The sequence below is a fragment of the Elephas maximus genome, chromosome 3 (assembly GCF_024166365.1).
Source record: "Elephas maximus indicus isolate mEleMax1 chromosome 3, mEleMax1 primary haplotype, whole genome shotgun sequence".
Taxonomy (NCBI): Eukaryota; Metazoa; Chordata; class Mammalia; order Proboscidea; family Elephantidae; genus Elephas; species Elephas maximus.
The window spans coordinates 183,160,717-183,179,042 of NC_064821.1; the positions used below are offsets into that span (position 1 = coordinate 183,160,717).

Here is an 18,326-nt window from a genome sequence, read left to right on the forward strand (position 1 = left end):
AGGTAATATTCTATGGGAGTTGAGAGGAGGCAGGGAAAGGTTAATTCTAGCTGATATGATTAGGAAAGGCTTTGATATAGCATGGAGTAGACTATGTTGGATAGTGGCTGGGGGAGCAGTTGGGTATTGGAGGAGAAAGAACATTCAAGTCAAGGGCTCAATGTGAGCAAAGGTTTGGAAGTAGAAAACTGAGACATTATTTGGAACAGCAAAGCCTGGGATTTAAGTTGCTGTGCAGGGAGTAGTGGGAAATAAAATAAGACTAACAGGATGAGGGAAGATGCTATAGAATATTGAATGCCAGGTCAAGGAGCTTGTGATTTATTTATGTACTAAAATAGGGAGCAGTGGAAGGTTTTCAGAGAGATGGGAATGGTATAGTCAAAATCATGTCTTGAGAACTTCAGTGTAGTCTCATTTTATAGTAGATACTAAAGGGGGATACCTTAGGGAATAGTCAGTTAGGCTATTGCAACAGCTCACACAAAAGTCTATGAGATCCTGAACAAGGAGGAGGAACAGAGGACATGAGTGTCTGCGATACCATGAAGATCAAGTTGGAAGGACTGGGCAACCAATGCCATATGGATGTCAGGGAGAGAAAAAGATCAAATGGGACTAGTAGGCTTTAATGACTAGGTAATTGAGAGGACAGCAGAATCACTACCAGAAACAGGAAATTCAGGAGAAAGAAGAAATAGTTTGGGAGGGAGGATGATGAATTCACATCAACTTTGAGATGTTTTTGGTAGTCAGCTGGAATATCACATGGAGAGAGATCAGAAAAGGGGTTAGAGATATAGATAAAGATGTAGGGGTTTGGAAGAGATAGGTGAGGCCAAGAGACTATGTGGGAGTATCATGGGAGGCATTTTAGTGAAAAGAAAAAGAGGGCTAAGGATACATTCTTTGAGAAGCACCTACATTTAAAGATGAGGAGGAAAGGAACCTGCATGGAAGTTTATTTTGGATTCAATCTGGTATTATTAGATAATAGAAATTGGTGAATCAGGATATATAACTGAAAGGAGCAATAGAAGACAAATTGTGGGAACGCATTATTTCACATAAACAGATTGTTTACAAGGAGCAAAAGGCCAGAATGATATGAAGAAAATTACTGCATCATGATATCTCAGAGGTGTAAGAAATTTAGTGATCAGATGGTCTAAATCTAAATGTAAGGATTTTGAAAATTTGAGAGGTTGAGTGACTTGCTTAAGGTTGCACAGCTATTTAGTGAAAGAGCCAGGACTAGGAAGCAGATCTTCTAATTCCCAGTGCAGGGTTCTTATTTCCATAAAAGAAAGGCAAATCATAGTATCAAGCATTTAGGCAAGGATAAAAGTAAGGAAACACAGACATGATCTTACAGTGCTATTTTAGATGCCACCTGACCAAAAAGAGAGTATAGATGGTGTCTTCCTAAATCAACTGACAAAACTGGTAGAGGTGAGTTATAGCAACGATGAGATAATTCTGTCAGTCAAATACTTGTTTTCAGGTTCATTCTGATAAAAGCAAAGTATCCCATAAGTTTACTAGTTTTGCTGACATTCCTTACTGCTTATTCATTATAGTTCTCAAAAGAACTATGATGGAAGCTGCTATTCTGAATTTAAATACACCCACTTATCACTTATCGACATAGTCAGGTTCTGAATACCAGGTCATTATGCAAAAATTGGCGTTATGTGAAAATGGAGGATGACCACATCGGATCACAAAATGGAGGATGATTACACCATTATACAACTGCCAAGTCTCTGAGAATCATTGCCCAGCCAAGTTGACACATAACCTTAATCATTGCAGCCAGCGTTACTCTTACCTCACACCTCGGCATTTGTTACTGCCAGACGTATGTTGTTAATGTCCAAAACAGTCTAATAGTAGATTTTTTTTACTATTATCATAAATGCAAAATGTCTGATAATGATAGTCGGTAAGTGAGGAGTAGGTGTAATACTAGTAAGACAGAGCTGGTACAAGTAATGATAACCTTGAAAGAAATAGATATGATACCACAACATTTTTAGAAAATAATTCTGGGCATAGTAAGAATTTAAAAAATTCTTGGAGAAAAGTAAGTATAAAAATAAGTATAATTATAAAATTATCAGGTAAGTGTAATTCTATAATTCTAAATTGGGTGGTGCAGATGGTCAATACCCTTGGCTTCTAACAGAAAGGTTGGCAGTTCAAGTTCACCAGAGGTGCCTCAGAAGAAAGGCTTGATGATCTGCTTACGAAAATGAACTATGGAGCACAGTTCTATTCGTGTGTATGGAGTCATCATAAGTTGGAATTGACTCGTTGGCTACTGACTTTAGGGTCAAACATTTCAGGAAAGTGGATAGATCAGGGGCATGGGCATTTAAGGAAAAATGGATACACAGTTAAAAATGATCTTAGTTAAGAAGGGAAGAGAATTACTATAAATAAAACAAATAATTTAATAGCACAGGAAGCTCCCCAAAGAGCTCACACAACCAAGAATGAAGAAAAGAGGGTGGTACCTATTTGTAGAATAGACAAGGTAAAAACTTAGGATGACATGAAGATGTAAGGTCTGTGAAAAACACTGAGGGCACAAAAAATATATATGTATATTTATGTGGACAGCAAAAAAGATAAGAAGGCAATAATAAAACCACTGCTGAGATACACAGTGTAGTATCAACATAAAAAAAAAAAAAGTAGAACTATTACACTCCGATTTTACTCCCTTATTTTTGATCAAGGGGAATAATCTTGATCCTGGAAAGGGCAAAACAAATATGCTTAAAGGGAAATTAAAGCGCAAGAGGAAATAGAGCACAGGAGACAGAGCTGCTCTAGTCTTCTGACTCTGATGGGTTTCATTTCAGGGAGTAGAAAAATTTATAGACATGACCAAAAAAAATTGTCAAGTCATCTCCTTGGACTCTTGAGTGAAGTGAAGGGATGCCAGAAGACCGAAAGTGGCAGATGCTTCAATTTTTTCAAGAGGTTAAAAAGGTGAATTATAGATATTCAAAGACTGATGAGCTCATCGGTGAATGCTGGGCAAAGTTGTAGAATGAATTATTAAATAGAGTGTTGTGTTTGGACAAGGGTGATCTAGCATAGCATTGGATTATTAAAAACAAACCATGTAAAACTATTTGTTTTTGCAAAATTTTTCAAGGCTGCATATGATAATTATGATGATTATAATAAAACCCAAAAACCAAACCCATTGCCATCGAGTCAATTCTGACTCATGGCGACCCTAGAGAACAGAGTAGAACTGTCCCATTGGGTTTTCAAGGAGTGGCTGGTGGATTCAAACTGCCAGCCTTTTGGTTAGCAGCTGAACTCTCAGCCAATACAGCTGAACTCTTAAGCACAACGCCACCAGGACTCTGGTGATTGTAATAGTAATTAACATTTATGTGTCAGGAACCATTCAAAGTACATGAAAATGTATCAACTTATTGAATCTCCCCTAAATCTTTATGAGTAAGGACCATGTTTATCCCCATTATGTAGATGAAGAAACTGAAGAATGAAATATCTAGATCACAGGAATTCGGTATGTCTTGGTTTCAACTTTTTGACAAAGTTTCTCACTCTATTCTTTTAGAAATGTGTGGAAATGTGAAAAGATAGGAATATTTATTTGAAGATGTTTTAGTGTTTAAAAAAAAGTGCCCTGTAAGAAGATATATAGAAAACTAAAACTGAACCAAATGATTAAATAAAAACATGCTAAGTAAACTTTCTAAATCAGAATTTCAAGGGTGGTGTCGGGGGTGGTCCAGAAGTTTTTTTTTTTTAACTACTTCAGGTGATCAGCCGGGCTTGTGAACCACTGCGCTAAAAGAATACTAAATAAAGCTTTCAAAACATCTTGGCTGATAGGAATGAGAAACCCCAAATAATGATTACTTTTATTATTGATAAACGTAAGTTATGAGGCTTTACTGGATATGTCAATTGTAGAACCTTTGGAAAAAACAGACAACTATGTAGAAAAATATAAAAAGCACCTGGATTCCCACTACTTTGAAAATAACTACTGTCAACATTTTGGTGCATTTCATTCCAATCTTTTTACAATACACTCAAACCACAGGTATACATGCCTGGACAAATACACGTGCACACACCACACAAGGAGGCCCAGACCCACAGTTCTGTGTTCTACCTTTTCGCTTAATGTCATAGGCATTTTCTATGTAATTAAATTTTGTTAAAATTTATAGCTGCTTGGTATATCATAATTTGCTTAACTATTCCCCTTTTTTCTGCCTTTTAGGTTGTTTTGAATCTGCTATTATAAGTAGTTGTGTGGCTGAGCTTCCTTGTATGTAGATATATGACCACTTTTTGCTGATTATTTCCTTAGGATAGATTTCTAGTAGTTAGTTACCAATAAAGGGTATGAATGTTTTAAAACTTGTGTTGCTGATAGGTGAAACACTTTAATGGAAACTTGTCTTAACTTTTATTTCCACAAAACAGTGACCATCACCTCATTCTCACTACTTATGTACAAATAAAAAATACTTTAGCAATTTGATGGGACAAAAGAGTACTTCACTGATGTTTTAGAGTACTTCTTTAGTTATTAATAAGATCAAATATTATTCTTGGCTATTTGTGTTATTTTTCTAATTGCTGTTTGCAATGTGTACCTATTTTTCTGTTGGGCTATTAGTGATTTACTAATCGATTTGTAAGAGCTCTTTAAATTAGGAATAGTAGTCTTTTGTTTGCCATATTAGTTGTAAATTTTTTTTTTTTTTTAATTTTCTTTGTTACTCATTGGCCTTAAAATTTTATTTATGGTGCTTTTTTGAAGTACTGAAATATCTTTTTCTACTACATTCATGGTTTTAATATATCATATGAGATCCAGTAATTACTTATCAAAAATAACTTGATTAATGGTAGTAGTTTATTTTTCCAGTTGGACTTTGGAATCATTTTGTTAAGTTCCAATAAAAACAAAGTAGAGAATCCAGGCAATTCTTTATCCTTCCCTAAAGAATAAATTTTTTTTTTTTATCCTTCCCTACTCTCCACCAAACCAAGCCAAACTAACCAAACAAAAACAACACACACTGATAGAGTTTCAAAAGTTTGTCTTAATGATAATGACCATTATTCAGAGATAATCACAGATCAATATTGCTATACATGACTTTTATCTGTATGATGTAAATGTTATACACTAAAAAAAAAAGAAAAAAAACTTTCTTTTTGGTTATACACTAGTTCATATAAAATTGCAATTTTTTTTTACACTTGGTAATCTGATTTATTTCTTTAATATAGCATGAGCATAATGATATACCTACCACATCATTAGTCTTCTAAGCCATAGTGTTTAATGGCTGCATATTATTCCGTCATATATACGTACTATACTTAGACTCAACAGCAGTGGGTATACTTAGTCAACTAATCCCTTATTTTGGACCTTACTTTTTTTGCTATTAGAGAGGACTCTGTTATGAACATCTCAGGACATTCAACTTTTTGTGCATCTATTATTTTTCCTTAGGGTAAGATCCTCGTCATGAATTTCTAGGTCAAAGGATAAAACCGTTTTTGAGTTTTCTGATACCAACTGCCAAACTGTCCTGCAGTAAAGTTGTAACAATTTCACGCTCCCTCCAACAGCGAGTAAGAATGTCTTTTCAGAGATTTTGATCAGAATTTCATTAAACCTAGCAATAAATTTGAAAGTAAATGCCGGTTTTTCTGTATCCAAACTTCACCTTCAGGAATATTGTGTCTCTTCAGTCTAATATATTATGTCTCTCAGTAGTTTTAGCTTTCTTCATACGAATACTGCGCATGTTTTTAATAGTGTTATTTCTAGACCTTAACAGATTTCTATTTTGTAGTTGTTAGGAATAGCATAGTTAAAATTTTGTTTTCTAACTAATTGTTGCTTTTTTTATAGAAAGCTATTGATTTCTGTTTATTCATTTTGTATCTGACTACTGAATTCTCAAGTCAATTCTTATTATCCTCATTTTTAGAGACAATGAAACTAAGGATGAGAGAATTTATTAGCTTTTTCATTATATGGCTGGTCCAGTGGTGGGCCTGGTGTTGAACCTCATTTTCTGTAACTCAAAGGTGATGTTTTTTACATCAGGCTCTATTGCTTCCCAAATAGGGAAATAGAAATACAATTCTCCAAACAAGGGATGTTACAGCCCCCAGGGGCTCTATACTGGCCAGAATGTTCTGTCCAACTCTTAGCACCAAATGTTAAGAGTGATGCTGACATTCCAGAGTGTCTCAAATGAGCCCATGACATCAAGAATGGTTGAAGTCCAGAAAAAGATGTGGGTATGGCTTCAGTGGCTATGGGCATGGTGACTGGGTAGAAGTTAAAGGAAACTACATTCTGGCACATTATAAATCAGAAGTTTTAAAAAATGGAATATAGGATGATGGTCTTAGGAGGAATCAATCTACCTGGTATTGAATGTATTCAAGGAGAAGCTGGGTAAACATCTTCTGGGTGTGGTGGAAAGAGGGTTCTTGCATTGGATGGGAGTGTGGATGATGAAATTTCTGTTTTCTCCTAACTTTATGATTATTTCTACATCTCTTTTTGAAATAGCCCAATTCTTTATGTTAGCTGTGGAAACTAGACTGGATTTTGACTACTATTTATGGGGTGAATTGAAAAACACAAATTTTCAAAACCTTATTTTATTTGTGATTTTACTCTTCTTTCCCAAACTGGTAACAAATTCTACCAGACATCTAAAGAGCACAGTTTGTGTTCTACTCTTTTATTCCTTTGTCTGTGCTTTCTTGTTTGTTCTAACAAATAGGGAGAAAAGAAGAAGATAACTGTATTAGTTGCCTAGAGCTGCTGTAACCAAGTGCCACAAACTGGGTGCCTTAAAACAACAGAAATTTGTTCTTTCACAGTTCTGGAGGCTAGAAGTTAAAAATCGAGGTGTCAACAGGGCTGTGCTGTCTCTGAAGTCTCTAAGGGAAGATCTTTCCTTGCCTTTTCTAGCTTCTGATATAGCCCAGGTGTTCTTGACTTGTGGCAGCACAACTCCAATCAATCTCTGCCTCCATCTTTACATGGCTGGCTTCCCTCTGGGTCTTTTCTCTTCTTATAAGGACATCACTCCTATTGGATTAGGGCTTACTCTACTCCCACATGATCTCTTGTTAATGTAACTCATTACACCTGCAAAGACCCTATTTCCAAATAAAATTCCATTCACAGGTACCAGGGGTTAGGACTTCAACATATTTTTTTGAGGGGGGCCCAATTCAACCCGTAACAACAGCAAACACAAACACACAGTCTCTGAAGAATCAAGGGGTGATAGTAAACCCAACTCTATCCTCAATGGAAAAAAAAATCTATTAGCCAGCCGGACAATCTGTAGCTTTCTCCAGCTTTTCAACTTGATGGTATTTATTCATTCATTCATTCATTCTGGAAGTTTGTGTGTGTGTGTTCCAGCTAGTGTAGAGCTGAGTGTTTGGGGAATTATAAGAACTGCAACGGTGCCTTCACGGTTCAGAAGCTCTGGCTTGAGGAAGAGTAAATGGGAGGAGGTAACAAAGGGCAGGAAAATTGAATGCTCTGAAAAATGACTTTGATTATGCCCCACCCATTTTAAAGCAATAACAGGCTCTTCTGGAATGGCACCATATTTTTTTATTTCCCATTTCTACTCCTGGCTGATTGGGGAAGGTGGGAAGAGATTATGGAGGTTGTCTTAGTTATCTAGTGCTGCTATAACAGAAATACCACAAGTGGATGGCTTTAACAAACAGAAATTTATTCTCTCACAGTCTAGGAGGCTAGAAGTCCAAATTCAGGGTGCCAGCTCCCGGGGAAGGCTTTCTTTCTCTGTTGGCTCTAAAGGAAGGTCCTTGTCATCAATCTACCCCGGTAGAGGAGCATCTCAATGCAGGGACCCCGGGTCCAAAGGATGCACTATTCTCCTGGCTCTTGTTTCTTGGCGGAATTACGTCCCCATGTCTCTCTGCTCGCTTCTCTCTTTTATATCTCAAAAGAGATTGACTTAAAATACAATCTGATCTTGTAGATTGACTTCTGCCTCATCAACATAACTGCCTCTAACCCTGCCTCATTAATATCACGGAGGTAGGATTCACAACACGTAGAAAAATCACATCAGATGACAAAATGGTGCACAATAACACAATACTGGGAATCATGGCCCGGTCAAGTTGCAACATATTTTGCGGGGACACAATCCAATCCCTGATAGACGGTGAAGGACTGGTTTGGGTTGGAAAGTGGTGAAATGAAGCAGAACCTCCATAAATTCTTTTCTTTGCTCCACTTCAAACTCTGTTTACAAGATGTGAACAATTTATATAATATGAACAAGTTCTGAGTGAGGGCGAGAGTTGTGGTTTTGATATTTTTAGGATTTATTGTGATATTATGGTCAGGAAATCTGATGAGCAGAAGTATAGATTCAAGTTCTGTCGTTTAACTAATCCCTTAACTTTTTTGGCCTCAGGTTTTCCATCTATAAAATGGGATGGAAAGATCTGCTCAAGAAAATACCTGGAGGACTAGTTACATAAATGAGACAAAGGAAAATTTGAAAAAAAAAATTTTTTTTAAAGGATAAGTGTTGAGATACAACACCGTCAGACCCTGCTTTGCTTCACCAAATCCGAGGTGCAACATGGCAAATTTGGTTATACCTGATTTCTAGATAGCCAGGAGGCCATTAGAAAAAGGGCACCAATAACTACTATACCTAAAACCTAGTGCCGTCGAGTCGATTTCCAATAAGTACTATAGGTTGCTCCATTTCTATCCCGTCCTTCTGATCAGAGCCTGAACACAAGTTAGCACAGGGAAAGTGGCTTTTATCACTTACAATAAAAGCGGACAGTAGACAACAGATGAGTAGTTCCCTGTGGCTCAAAAGCTGTCCAGGCAGAGATGATGACTTCCCACGCACACCCCACTTTGTGTCATGGGTGGGAGACTTAAACGGGATAGTTACATGGCACATCCCCCCTGGCTTCTGGAAACTGTCCAGGTGGCTATAGATTCTTCCACACCTCCCCTCGTCCTGACATCATGGCTGAGGGGCACAATGGAAACCTACCTTCTGCTAGTCTCCCCCTGGCCAGGTGGGTTCATTTAGGTGGGCTGTAAGCTCACCACTATGCATTCTGCCCATTAGTACCATAGCTGAGGAGAAAAAACTTCCTCTTCCAGCTATTTTATAACCCTAGCCTATATGACTAATTGTATCTTCTCAACCCTGCAAACAAACATCAGGCCTCAGTAGAGGGGAATGTTCTGAGGCCTAAAGATGCCAACAGTGAGAGGAACAGAGAAAACCATGGCGGCCTGGCTTGTTCAAAGGACTTGCCTCTTCACAAGTGTTATGTAAAAATAAGGTGCTGTAATTATTGTTATTGCCCTCAGAATTCTTTTGATGTTCTTTATATCTTAGATTTCTTAGCATAAACTCATTTTGTGCAGCTGTGGTAGCTCATTTTAATGGGTTGCCTCACCCTATGTCAATCACTGATGCAGTTACACGTTGAAAACTCTGTGCTTAGGATAGAAGTCAGTCCTGATTTCCATATGGAGCTTCAGAGGATAACCCAGTTCTATGTCTTAAGTGGCTTGACTGAATCCTCTCAGTCACTGGAGTTTTATGTAAAAACTCTAAGTACAAATTTCACTCAAACTGCTGTACCTAAGGTGTCGTAAGAAAGAAGATATCCTACAAGGTGCCTGCTGAGAAACTTCTTGGGACAGTGAATTTTCAGGGAATCACTTCTGAAAATAATACTGCTGTCATTAAAATATTTCTATCTTATTTTAAGAGAGGCTAGGTAGTTTGAGAAGTAGAATTCCTGTTTCAGTTTTAGCACTGAGCTATGCTGCAGTTGTTTAAGTCAGACATTAAGACTCAGATTCATTTCAATCACAGTTTTCCCAAGAATTGGCTCTTCCTCTGACCACCCAGTAATGTTTAGAAAGTTCCTAGGGATCCTTGTCAGTAGAGGGCTTTGCAAAGTAGCATTATCATTCCACAGCATGCTGGAAAAACCTTCCCCTGTTATCAAAAAGTATTTTCCTTAATGAGCTATCAAAATTATTATACCTCATCGCATGGTCTCCTTTGTGGGTGGGCTATTATGTTTGGCAAAGAAACGTGGCATAGCACATTTGTTTGAAGGAACCTTTCCCTCTCTGGAAGAAACATGTAATCTCAGTACAGCACTGTGGAAAATTGTGCGGAGACTTTATTGTTTGAATAATCTGGCATGGGGGTTTCTTATTTAGAAGATGCCTACATTTCCATGTGCCATCTTTATGTGAATGTCTTTGGATGCTCATGTCAAATTGGAATTGTTCCTGTAACTGTGTCATACACCATGAGGTATGTTGGTTAACAATGGAACGTTATGCATTCTTTTAGCCATTATTTAAGAAGGCCTTAGAACTCTAAATAACACAATGACCCAAACTTATGTTTAAGGTATACCCTGGCTCAAGATCCCAACTGGCTTGCTCTCATTCTTACTCTCTACTAGTGCAGGTAGAAGGAATATAAAAAATATGTATGTGGGCAGGCTGGCTTTATGGTGGAGTGGCCTGTGTATACAAAGAACCATGCTCAGAAGTGCCCAGCACTTGGTTTAATCCTCTACTGTCGCCATCTTGAAATTCTGAATAATTTTGAACAAGGGGTCCCACATTTCCATTTTACACTGAGCCCCACTAATTATGTAGCCTCTTTTGGGTCATAAAATGTCTTACTAACTGTTAGAGAATCTCAGGTACTGACAAAAAGGGAGAGAGATGAGATGGAGTGCTCAGTAACAGGGAACAAATGCTAAAGAAGTAAATAGAACCTATGTGTATTTATCTTATTGTTTCAACATTTGTCTCTGTATTGGGTAGATTTGTGCTTTAAGTAAAGGGCTTCTCACCTCCTAAGCATCGATATTACAAGTCAAGAAGAAATTTTGGGGAAGTGGAAAGAAACAGGGAGTGGATCTAAGGAAATGTGAGAGCCCCTTATTTTTCTGTATCACGAGCAGCTTTGGCTGGCAAATCTGGCTCAGTTGCTCAAATTCTAGCGTCAGGACTTTATATGGCTCTTTTCCAAAATGGAGTCAGTCCTAGGCAGGTGCTGGTACGTGTGATTATTACTGTTGTCTAACTTTTGACAGAAGCTCACTTTCTTCAAGTATATGCTCAAATGTCAACCCCTCTATGAGGCTCACCCTGACTACTCTATTAAAATTCAACCCACTCCCAACCTCACTCTTGATTCCCCTTATTTTACTTATTTTCATTTAAATACATAACGCTTGGCACATAAAAAAAAAATGACACATAGTAGATGCTTAATAGCCATTAATGCAATAAAGGGATGAGAAAATGAGTTGATAACACACATTTCTGATAGTTAAGGATAAGCAAAATGTCAGATTTCTTCTCACTTCTCTTCTCCCCAGCTGGGCCTGTTCTCTGCAAATTGATTCTAGTTCTCAGAATTCTTCTGAGCTCAGCCCTGAAACAGGACTATTTTTGTGAGTCTATGATCTCTAACCAGTTTAAGATCTAGGAGTTTTCCAGTCTGAGCATCTTCATACTATTTAGTAACAGTATTTTCTAATGCCACTGTAGGAACGGAGATAATAAGACAATGTGTTCTTTGTGGAGGAGGATGTCAAGAGGTATAGAATATTACTCATCCCAAGGGAATTTCCCCCTCTAGTTCTGAGAGAATTCACCTATGTGTTTGTACTTGTTCTTCAGGTTAGGTCATGTTTACTTCCAGAGAAGGTATCTGTAGGAGTAATTCTGTCAGTGACATATTCAGTCCTTCACCTTACTCTTTCCAGAGCATATTGGAGACACTGGTGTTGCAAGTACTGTTGTTGCTAGCTGCCATCGAGTTGGGGTCTGACTCATGGTGATGGCACGCACAATAGGATGGATCAAACCGTTGTAATCCACAGGGTTTTCATTGGCTGATTTTTTAGAAGTAGATTGCCAGGGCTTTCTTCTGAGTCTGTCAATCTGGAAGCCCCGCCGAAACCTGTTCAGCTTCACAGCAACACACAAGCCTCCGTCAATAGACAGGTGGTGGCTGTGCATGAGGTTCACTAGCCGGGAATCGAACCCAGGTCTCCGACATGGAAGACGAGAATTCTACCACTGAACCTAATATTAAAAGTGAATTTCAAATAACTAATCTCTCCTTTTGTATAAAAATCGCTATTCATTAAAATATCTATTAACTTGAAAAGACCCTCAAGAGACTTTTAAAAGATGAAAGATAACATTTGATCAGTTTGAAGGAGCCCTGTTTTTGAATTATAATTAAAAACTGAACTCTCTTACTCAGGGGTACTTTGACTGTTAATTTAGTCAGGGAAGAGTTGGTACACGGACAAAGCAATGAAGAAGGAGCGTAAGTAACTTTGTAAAATAGAAAACCTAATTGGGATACCCAAACTTAAGTGCCATCTTTTAAACAATAGTTTCCGAGTTCTTCTTTTTGTCTTTATTCTCTTTAAGTCTTTGAGAAGATTTCTGACTAGTTTAAAATTCAATTTAATGACCTAAGAAATGAATGGCACCATCACCGTAATTTTTAGTTTGCAATTAGTGAGCCTAAGTGCCACATTCCATCTACTTACTGTGTTTATTCTTTTTTTTTTTTAGAGGAACAGGAAGACTGACACTTGATTCTGTCAATAGGCACATACGTTTGTTTTCTAAATTCCTTGCAGCAGAAATAATGACTTTTTAGACACTCAAAGCCAAGTGGAATAAATACAAACAATGAAGATCATTTCATTCTATAGCCAGGGAAGACCTATTTCAATTTTTATGTTAAAGTTTGTTTCTCCAATCCCTGGCTGTGGAATTAAATACCCTAGTGGTGGAGTGGTTAAGAGCTATGGCTGCTAACCCAAAGGTCAGCAGTTCGACTCCACCAGGTGCTCCTTGGAAACTCTATGGGGCAGTTCTACTCTGTCCTATAGGGTGGCTATGAGTCGGAATCTACCAGACGGGAACGGGTTTTTTTTAAGAGTATGACAGGTTTTTTTTTTTTTTTTTTTTTCTTGAAAATGAAGTCCGTGAGTTTCTGTGCTGAAAATCTGGCAATTTTGCCCTATAATTTTGTTCTTGAAGTATACAAAAAATGATCCCAGGGTAAAAAAATAGGAGGAAAACAGTTCAAATGAGAGAATTGTATCCGAGTTTTAGTCCAGGTCAGAAATTATGAAGGTGTTGAGTGCATCTAAAAATGAAATATTCTCTGCAAACTCTCAGGCTTCTATGTGTTTGCCTTTTCCCAGACAGGCAGGGAATAGTTGAGGTGGCTTCCTGGGTAGAGCAGGGGTGGGGAAAGTTGGCATTTCCCAGAGTGTCCCGGAGGGAGATGAGTGGATGTGTTGTTTCCATGGACACACTACTGCTCCATTTTTCCTCCAGGTGGTGACAAATGTGACTGGCCTTAGGCTGGTGAGAGCTTAGGGTAGTTAACACTTTGTTCCTATAACCTTGTCCAATTTTTTTCCCCCTCACAACCTTTATACACGTATATTACTTCTAAGATAGAATTATCTTGTGATCTTATTTGAGAGATTTGCTTAATTCTTTCTAATGGCGTATGTGTGTGTTAGTAGAATAATCCAAAAAGTAGTTATATCATCAAAAAAAAACCACACCTGTATCTTCAGGAACCTACTGACTCTCCTGTCTGCTTTTAAGGCATTATGACCCTTGTTCTAGCTTTTTTTATATTTGGAACGCTCAGTGAAAACTCCTCACCTTTCTGAATAACCGTAAGCACTTTGCGCTGCTTCAGTAAGAGTTATAAGGTGTGTTAGAAGAAATAAGGTTTAAACAAGGGTGTGTCCTGATTCAAAAAATGAAAACGTGGAGCAAACAAGGGGCTACTTGTGTCTATCACTGGACGTATGATTTCATTTAGTTAATTGGGAGACAGAAGCGTTAGAAGAAGTGGAGCTTGTACCCACACGGTTCACATAGACAAATGAAGTAACCTTTAGACGACAGCTGTAACGTAAAAGGCCCACGCCAAAAACAACAGAGCAGAGCTGAGTTCCTGTCCCTTCAAACGGGACAGCTGAAACTGTGGCTGACTTTAACAACAGAAAAAGAACAAAACAAAATAAACAACAATCCAAACCAGGGCTTTCTGAAGAACGGAAAACATGAAATTAGAAGTCAGACATTTAAAAAAGCTTTGTCTTACTGAAAGATGCCAAGTTTATCAGGGGACCCCTGGTTCCTTAACACTGGCTAAGAAAACATTACAACTTATCGACTGCTTTCTGGGTGGGACTGAAGCATTGCATTCACTTAATAAGAATCCTAAATTGGGATTTGCATTATTTCTGTTACAGAGATTTGAAAAGCAAAGGAAAAAAAAAAAAGTCCTACTACCCACCCTGATTTAGCATTAATTGTTTTTAAAGTACTCATTCCCCACCCCCCCCACGCCATGGGTAATTTCAATGGCAGAAAATGCTGAGAAATTGGGGTGTCAATTTCCAGAGAATTTTTCCTTAAAAAAAAAAATTACATCATAAGTTGTAGCTAATGATAAATGATTGTACCATAGATTTCCAGGTTACTGCCAAAAGCAGGGTTTTTATAGAAATTAAAACACAAAGAGCTGGATCATTTCAGGAAGATAATTCATTTCTTGCCTTGACCCTTTCCCAGAACAAACATAAAAAACGTAACTACTTTCCTTCCCGGTATTAACAAAATATTTTCCAAATCCATTGCCTGCGCTGCATTCCTTTACCAGGATATTATCCAGTTTGTGACTCTGCTAGAAACTGATGTCTTAGAATTAATCTGTTACGTGCTTTTACCTACTTTCCCCTCGTTTAACGCTTTGCCAAAGCACACCAACATTCCTTTTAACTCTGCTAGGTTTTCTGGAACACGGTTTTCTGGAACACACTACCAGAAACTACACAGGCCACACCATGGAATAAAGAGTTTCAGGTTGGGGGGGCGGGGTTCTTTCTCTCTCCTACTCTTTAAAAAAAAAAAAATTAACTTTTTAATACATTGATTGTTTAAAAAAATTTCAAGTTGGGGATCTTTGAGCTAATGTCCATTAAATATAAATTTAAGAAGACTGCATTTCTAAGATACATGGAAGGTGAATGGTAGTTAACCAAACTGCATTTAATGGCTGTTTAAAATGTAGGCACAGTCTTTGTGAAAATCAAGGGCATTTGCCCAATGCTCAGAAGCCCGGAGGGTCACAAAGGGTTAAGAGAGAAGCAGAAAAGCCTCTGTGAGGGCTGACAGTTCTGTTTTTCCACTTACCGGGGCTCAGCAGCAGGGACAAGCTAGCAACGTGTCTGCCGAGCCTCTAAGCAACCACCTTAATGAGTTGTAACTGTATGCAGACTTACTGTGATGGCCTGGAGTCTTTCCTTCACCAGCTCAGCTTCTTCCATTCTAGAAATCAAGGACATGCAGCTCGGGGAAGGAAGTCCAAAGCTACCATAAAGCAAGGAGCCTCCTTGGGGAGCGGAGCGTGGGGCGACAGAGGACAAGCAGGAAGGAATCTGTTCTTCTTTCCACCAGGGAGAAAAGAAGAAATTCCGACTTGTCAGGAGCGTCTGTGAGCAGATGCACAGATGAGGCCAGACAGACACATGTAATGAGGGTGTGCTGGGGAGGAGACGCTGAGGCTGCTGGCACGAGTTGACTGACAAGTTTGAACGGCAGCGGCACAAGCCCTTTTCCTTCAGGAGCTGCCAGCTCTTTGTTGTAATGTGCACAGTTAGCAAGGCACATTTTATTATTAACTGTTCCTTACCCAATTCATCATTTTCTCGGAGCGGCACAGACAGCCAGCATGCTGAGTGTTTAATCAGCCTGTGTGCTAGCGACACACAACTCACCCTGTACGTGTGGGTCTGCTGTGTTCCTACAAAGTTACTTTACCCACACTTTGGCTCCAGAGCTTACACGGAGTGCTTCACCTTGACTGGGGCCAAAGTGCCCAGTCACTTATTTGCCTTTCTTTCTCTCCTTGGCTTTAGATCATAATAAAAAATTCCAGAGTTATTTTGGAACTTAATATGGTGATAGATTTACTTCAGGCTGGCCCCCGCCACCCTTCTCCCCTTCCGCCTTTTAGCAGTTTGTTTCAAATTTTGGAGTCTGTAGGTCATGGAGAACTCAAAGGTGTTAACGTGACTATATTAAGAATTTGGCCCACCACCAGTATTCGGCATGGATTATATTATATGTCAAGTACTCCCCTCTGTTATTTCTTGACTTAGATTTCCATGGAATGAAGTTCTTTCTTGGACCTTGTTCAGAAATGACACCCTCTGCTTGCAGGAAGGTGCCGATTTTGACCTCACTGGTTATGCAAGACAGAGGAGGGAGCCTCTGAAAGCGTGATGAGGCGTTCTGTAACCGCGTGAGCCTGACACTTAACGTGGGTATTCTCTCGCCCTTTATAAAACGGCAGGCAAGCCCAGTGAAACTCTTAGGTCAAAGCAGAGGCTGAGAAGCTTTGCCATGTACTTTGTTTCCTTTCCTCTATCATTTCTTTAATTAAATTGAGATCTAGCCAACCCTAATTACCATCTACCTCATTATTAGGTGTTTGGGTGCTGTCAGGCACCTTCATACCAGCATTCAGATGAAGAGGTTAAAAGAACAACCCAAAGGTTGAACATAGGTTTAATTTCCTTTGCATTTTTGTATCAGTAATAATAATAGCTAACATTGGTTAAATGATCTTGACAGGCAAATGTTTCACGTGCTATTTTTCTTACAAGGTGCTGAGAGAAAGGCACTGTTATGCCTTTTTAAAAATAAGGAAACTGAGGCTCAGAGGGGTAATTTACCACATAGCTAATAAGTAGCAAAAAAAAGTCAGGTTTTTATAATGGCCATTCATCCAGGCTTGCCCAAGTACTCAGGGCATGGTGAGGCACAAGCTGAAGGGTAAGCCAGTCGTCACCAGCAACAGTTGGACCTTCAGCCTCCTCATCCACCCAGCTTTCAGCACACTCAGAGCTGGGTGTAAAATGCTTAGGCAGAGCCCTGTAGAAATCTCCTCTGGAGAAACTGAGTAACCCTAGCAGATAAGGCTTTCACATATCGTCATCTGGAGCTACCCAACCAAACATCCTGCACTCCCACTCGGTCACCCTATGGTGAAACCCACTGGTTTTATGAGTCTGAAATCATACTTGAAAGCAGTTTGTCTTTGCTCATATGTCCTCAAACGAGACTTTTAGACAGACTGGAAAATTGGGGAATTGGCTCAGTTTGATTACAATTGGATGAATCAGCTTAAAAAAAAAAATCAAACCTTCAAAACTTTGATTTTATCTTCAAATCCTGGCTGAAATTCAAGACAAGAGAGCAGTAGTGATAAATATCTCAGTCAAAATTTCATATTTGCTGCCCAGAACAGACGGGCAGTCATCCAGTTATTAGTCTGGATCTTTTCCCAAAAACAATTTGCACCCCAAATCTCATTTCTGCTGTAGGAAAACCCAAGGGTCTCCTAGTGTAGGGGAAGGACTAGATAAAACAAGACCATCAGGGAATTTAGGAGCGAGCGAGCAAATTGTGTCAACTGATTTGGAATCATCTTATGTTTATTCATTTTTTTAGTTGATAATAGTAATATTTGTTAATATTTTAAGAGCATTTATTACTTATTCATTCATTCTACACATATTTATTGAGCACTTATGATGTGTCAGGCACTGTGCTAGGTGTTTGGGATATGCGGATAAACAGAATTTCTACTCTCATGGAACTTATATTTTAGTGGGCAATAAAAGATGAACATAAATAAGTGAAATATAGTAGGTGTGAAGATGGTTGTGTTAGTCTGGGTGTTCTGGAAGCAGATGCCACGATGGCTTAACCGTACAGGATTTTATTAGGGAAAATGACTATATGAGAGAAAAAGAGGAGGGAATCAGAAAAGAGAGGAGCTGTAAAAGTCTGAAAGAGCTGTCAGATCATGGTGCAAGTCTGACTTGAGTGAAGGAGAGAGGGAGGGAAAGTTGGGTGGAAATAGCCTAGTCTGCAGTGCAGTCTAAGGAAGACTTGGCAAGGCCAACAGAGAGTACTGGAGTGAAAGTCAGCTACAGAGCAGTCCCGTCTCCCCGGAATGGGCCTGCTTTAACATTCCTGCCACACTTAATCATTGGTTGGGAGCAGCTTCTGGGAAGCATAGTCTTGGTGCAAACACAGGGATAGATTTCATAGTACAACAGCTGGGTCCCTTGGCCAATTA

General features: G+C 38.8%; 1 protein-coding gene across 1 annotated transcript in view; it reads right to left on the reverse strand.

Moving 5' to 3' along the window:
- The window catches only part of PALMD (palmdelphin), a 55,431-nt gene extending 39,564 nt beyond the window's left edge, over window positions 1-15,867 (reverse strand). Inside the window, exon 1 of the mRNA XM_049880278.1 lies at window positions 15,460-15,867. Within this exon, the coding sequence (XP_049736235.1) occupies window positions 15,460-15,522 (63 nt within the window). The 5' untranslated portion in view covers window positions 15,523-15,867. The remainder of the gene's footprint in view (window positions 1-15,459) is intronic.
- Window positions 15,868-18,326: the final 2,459 nt, after the last annotated feature.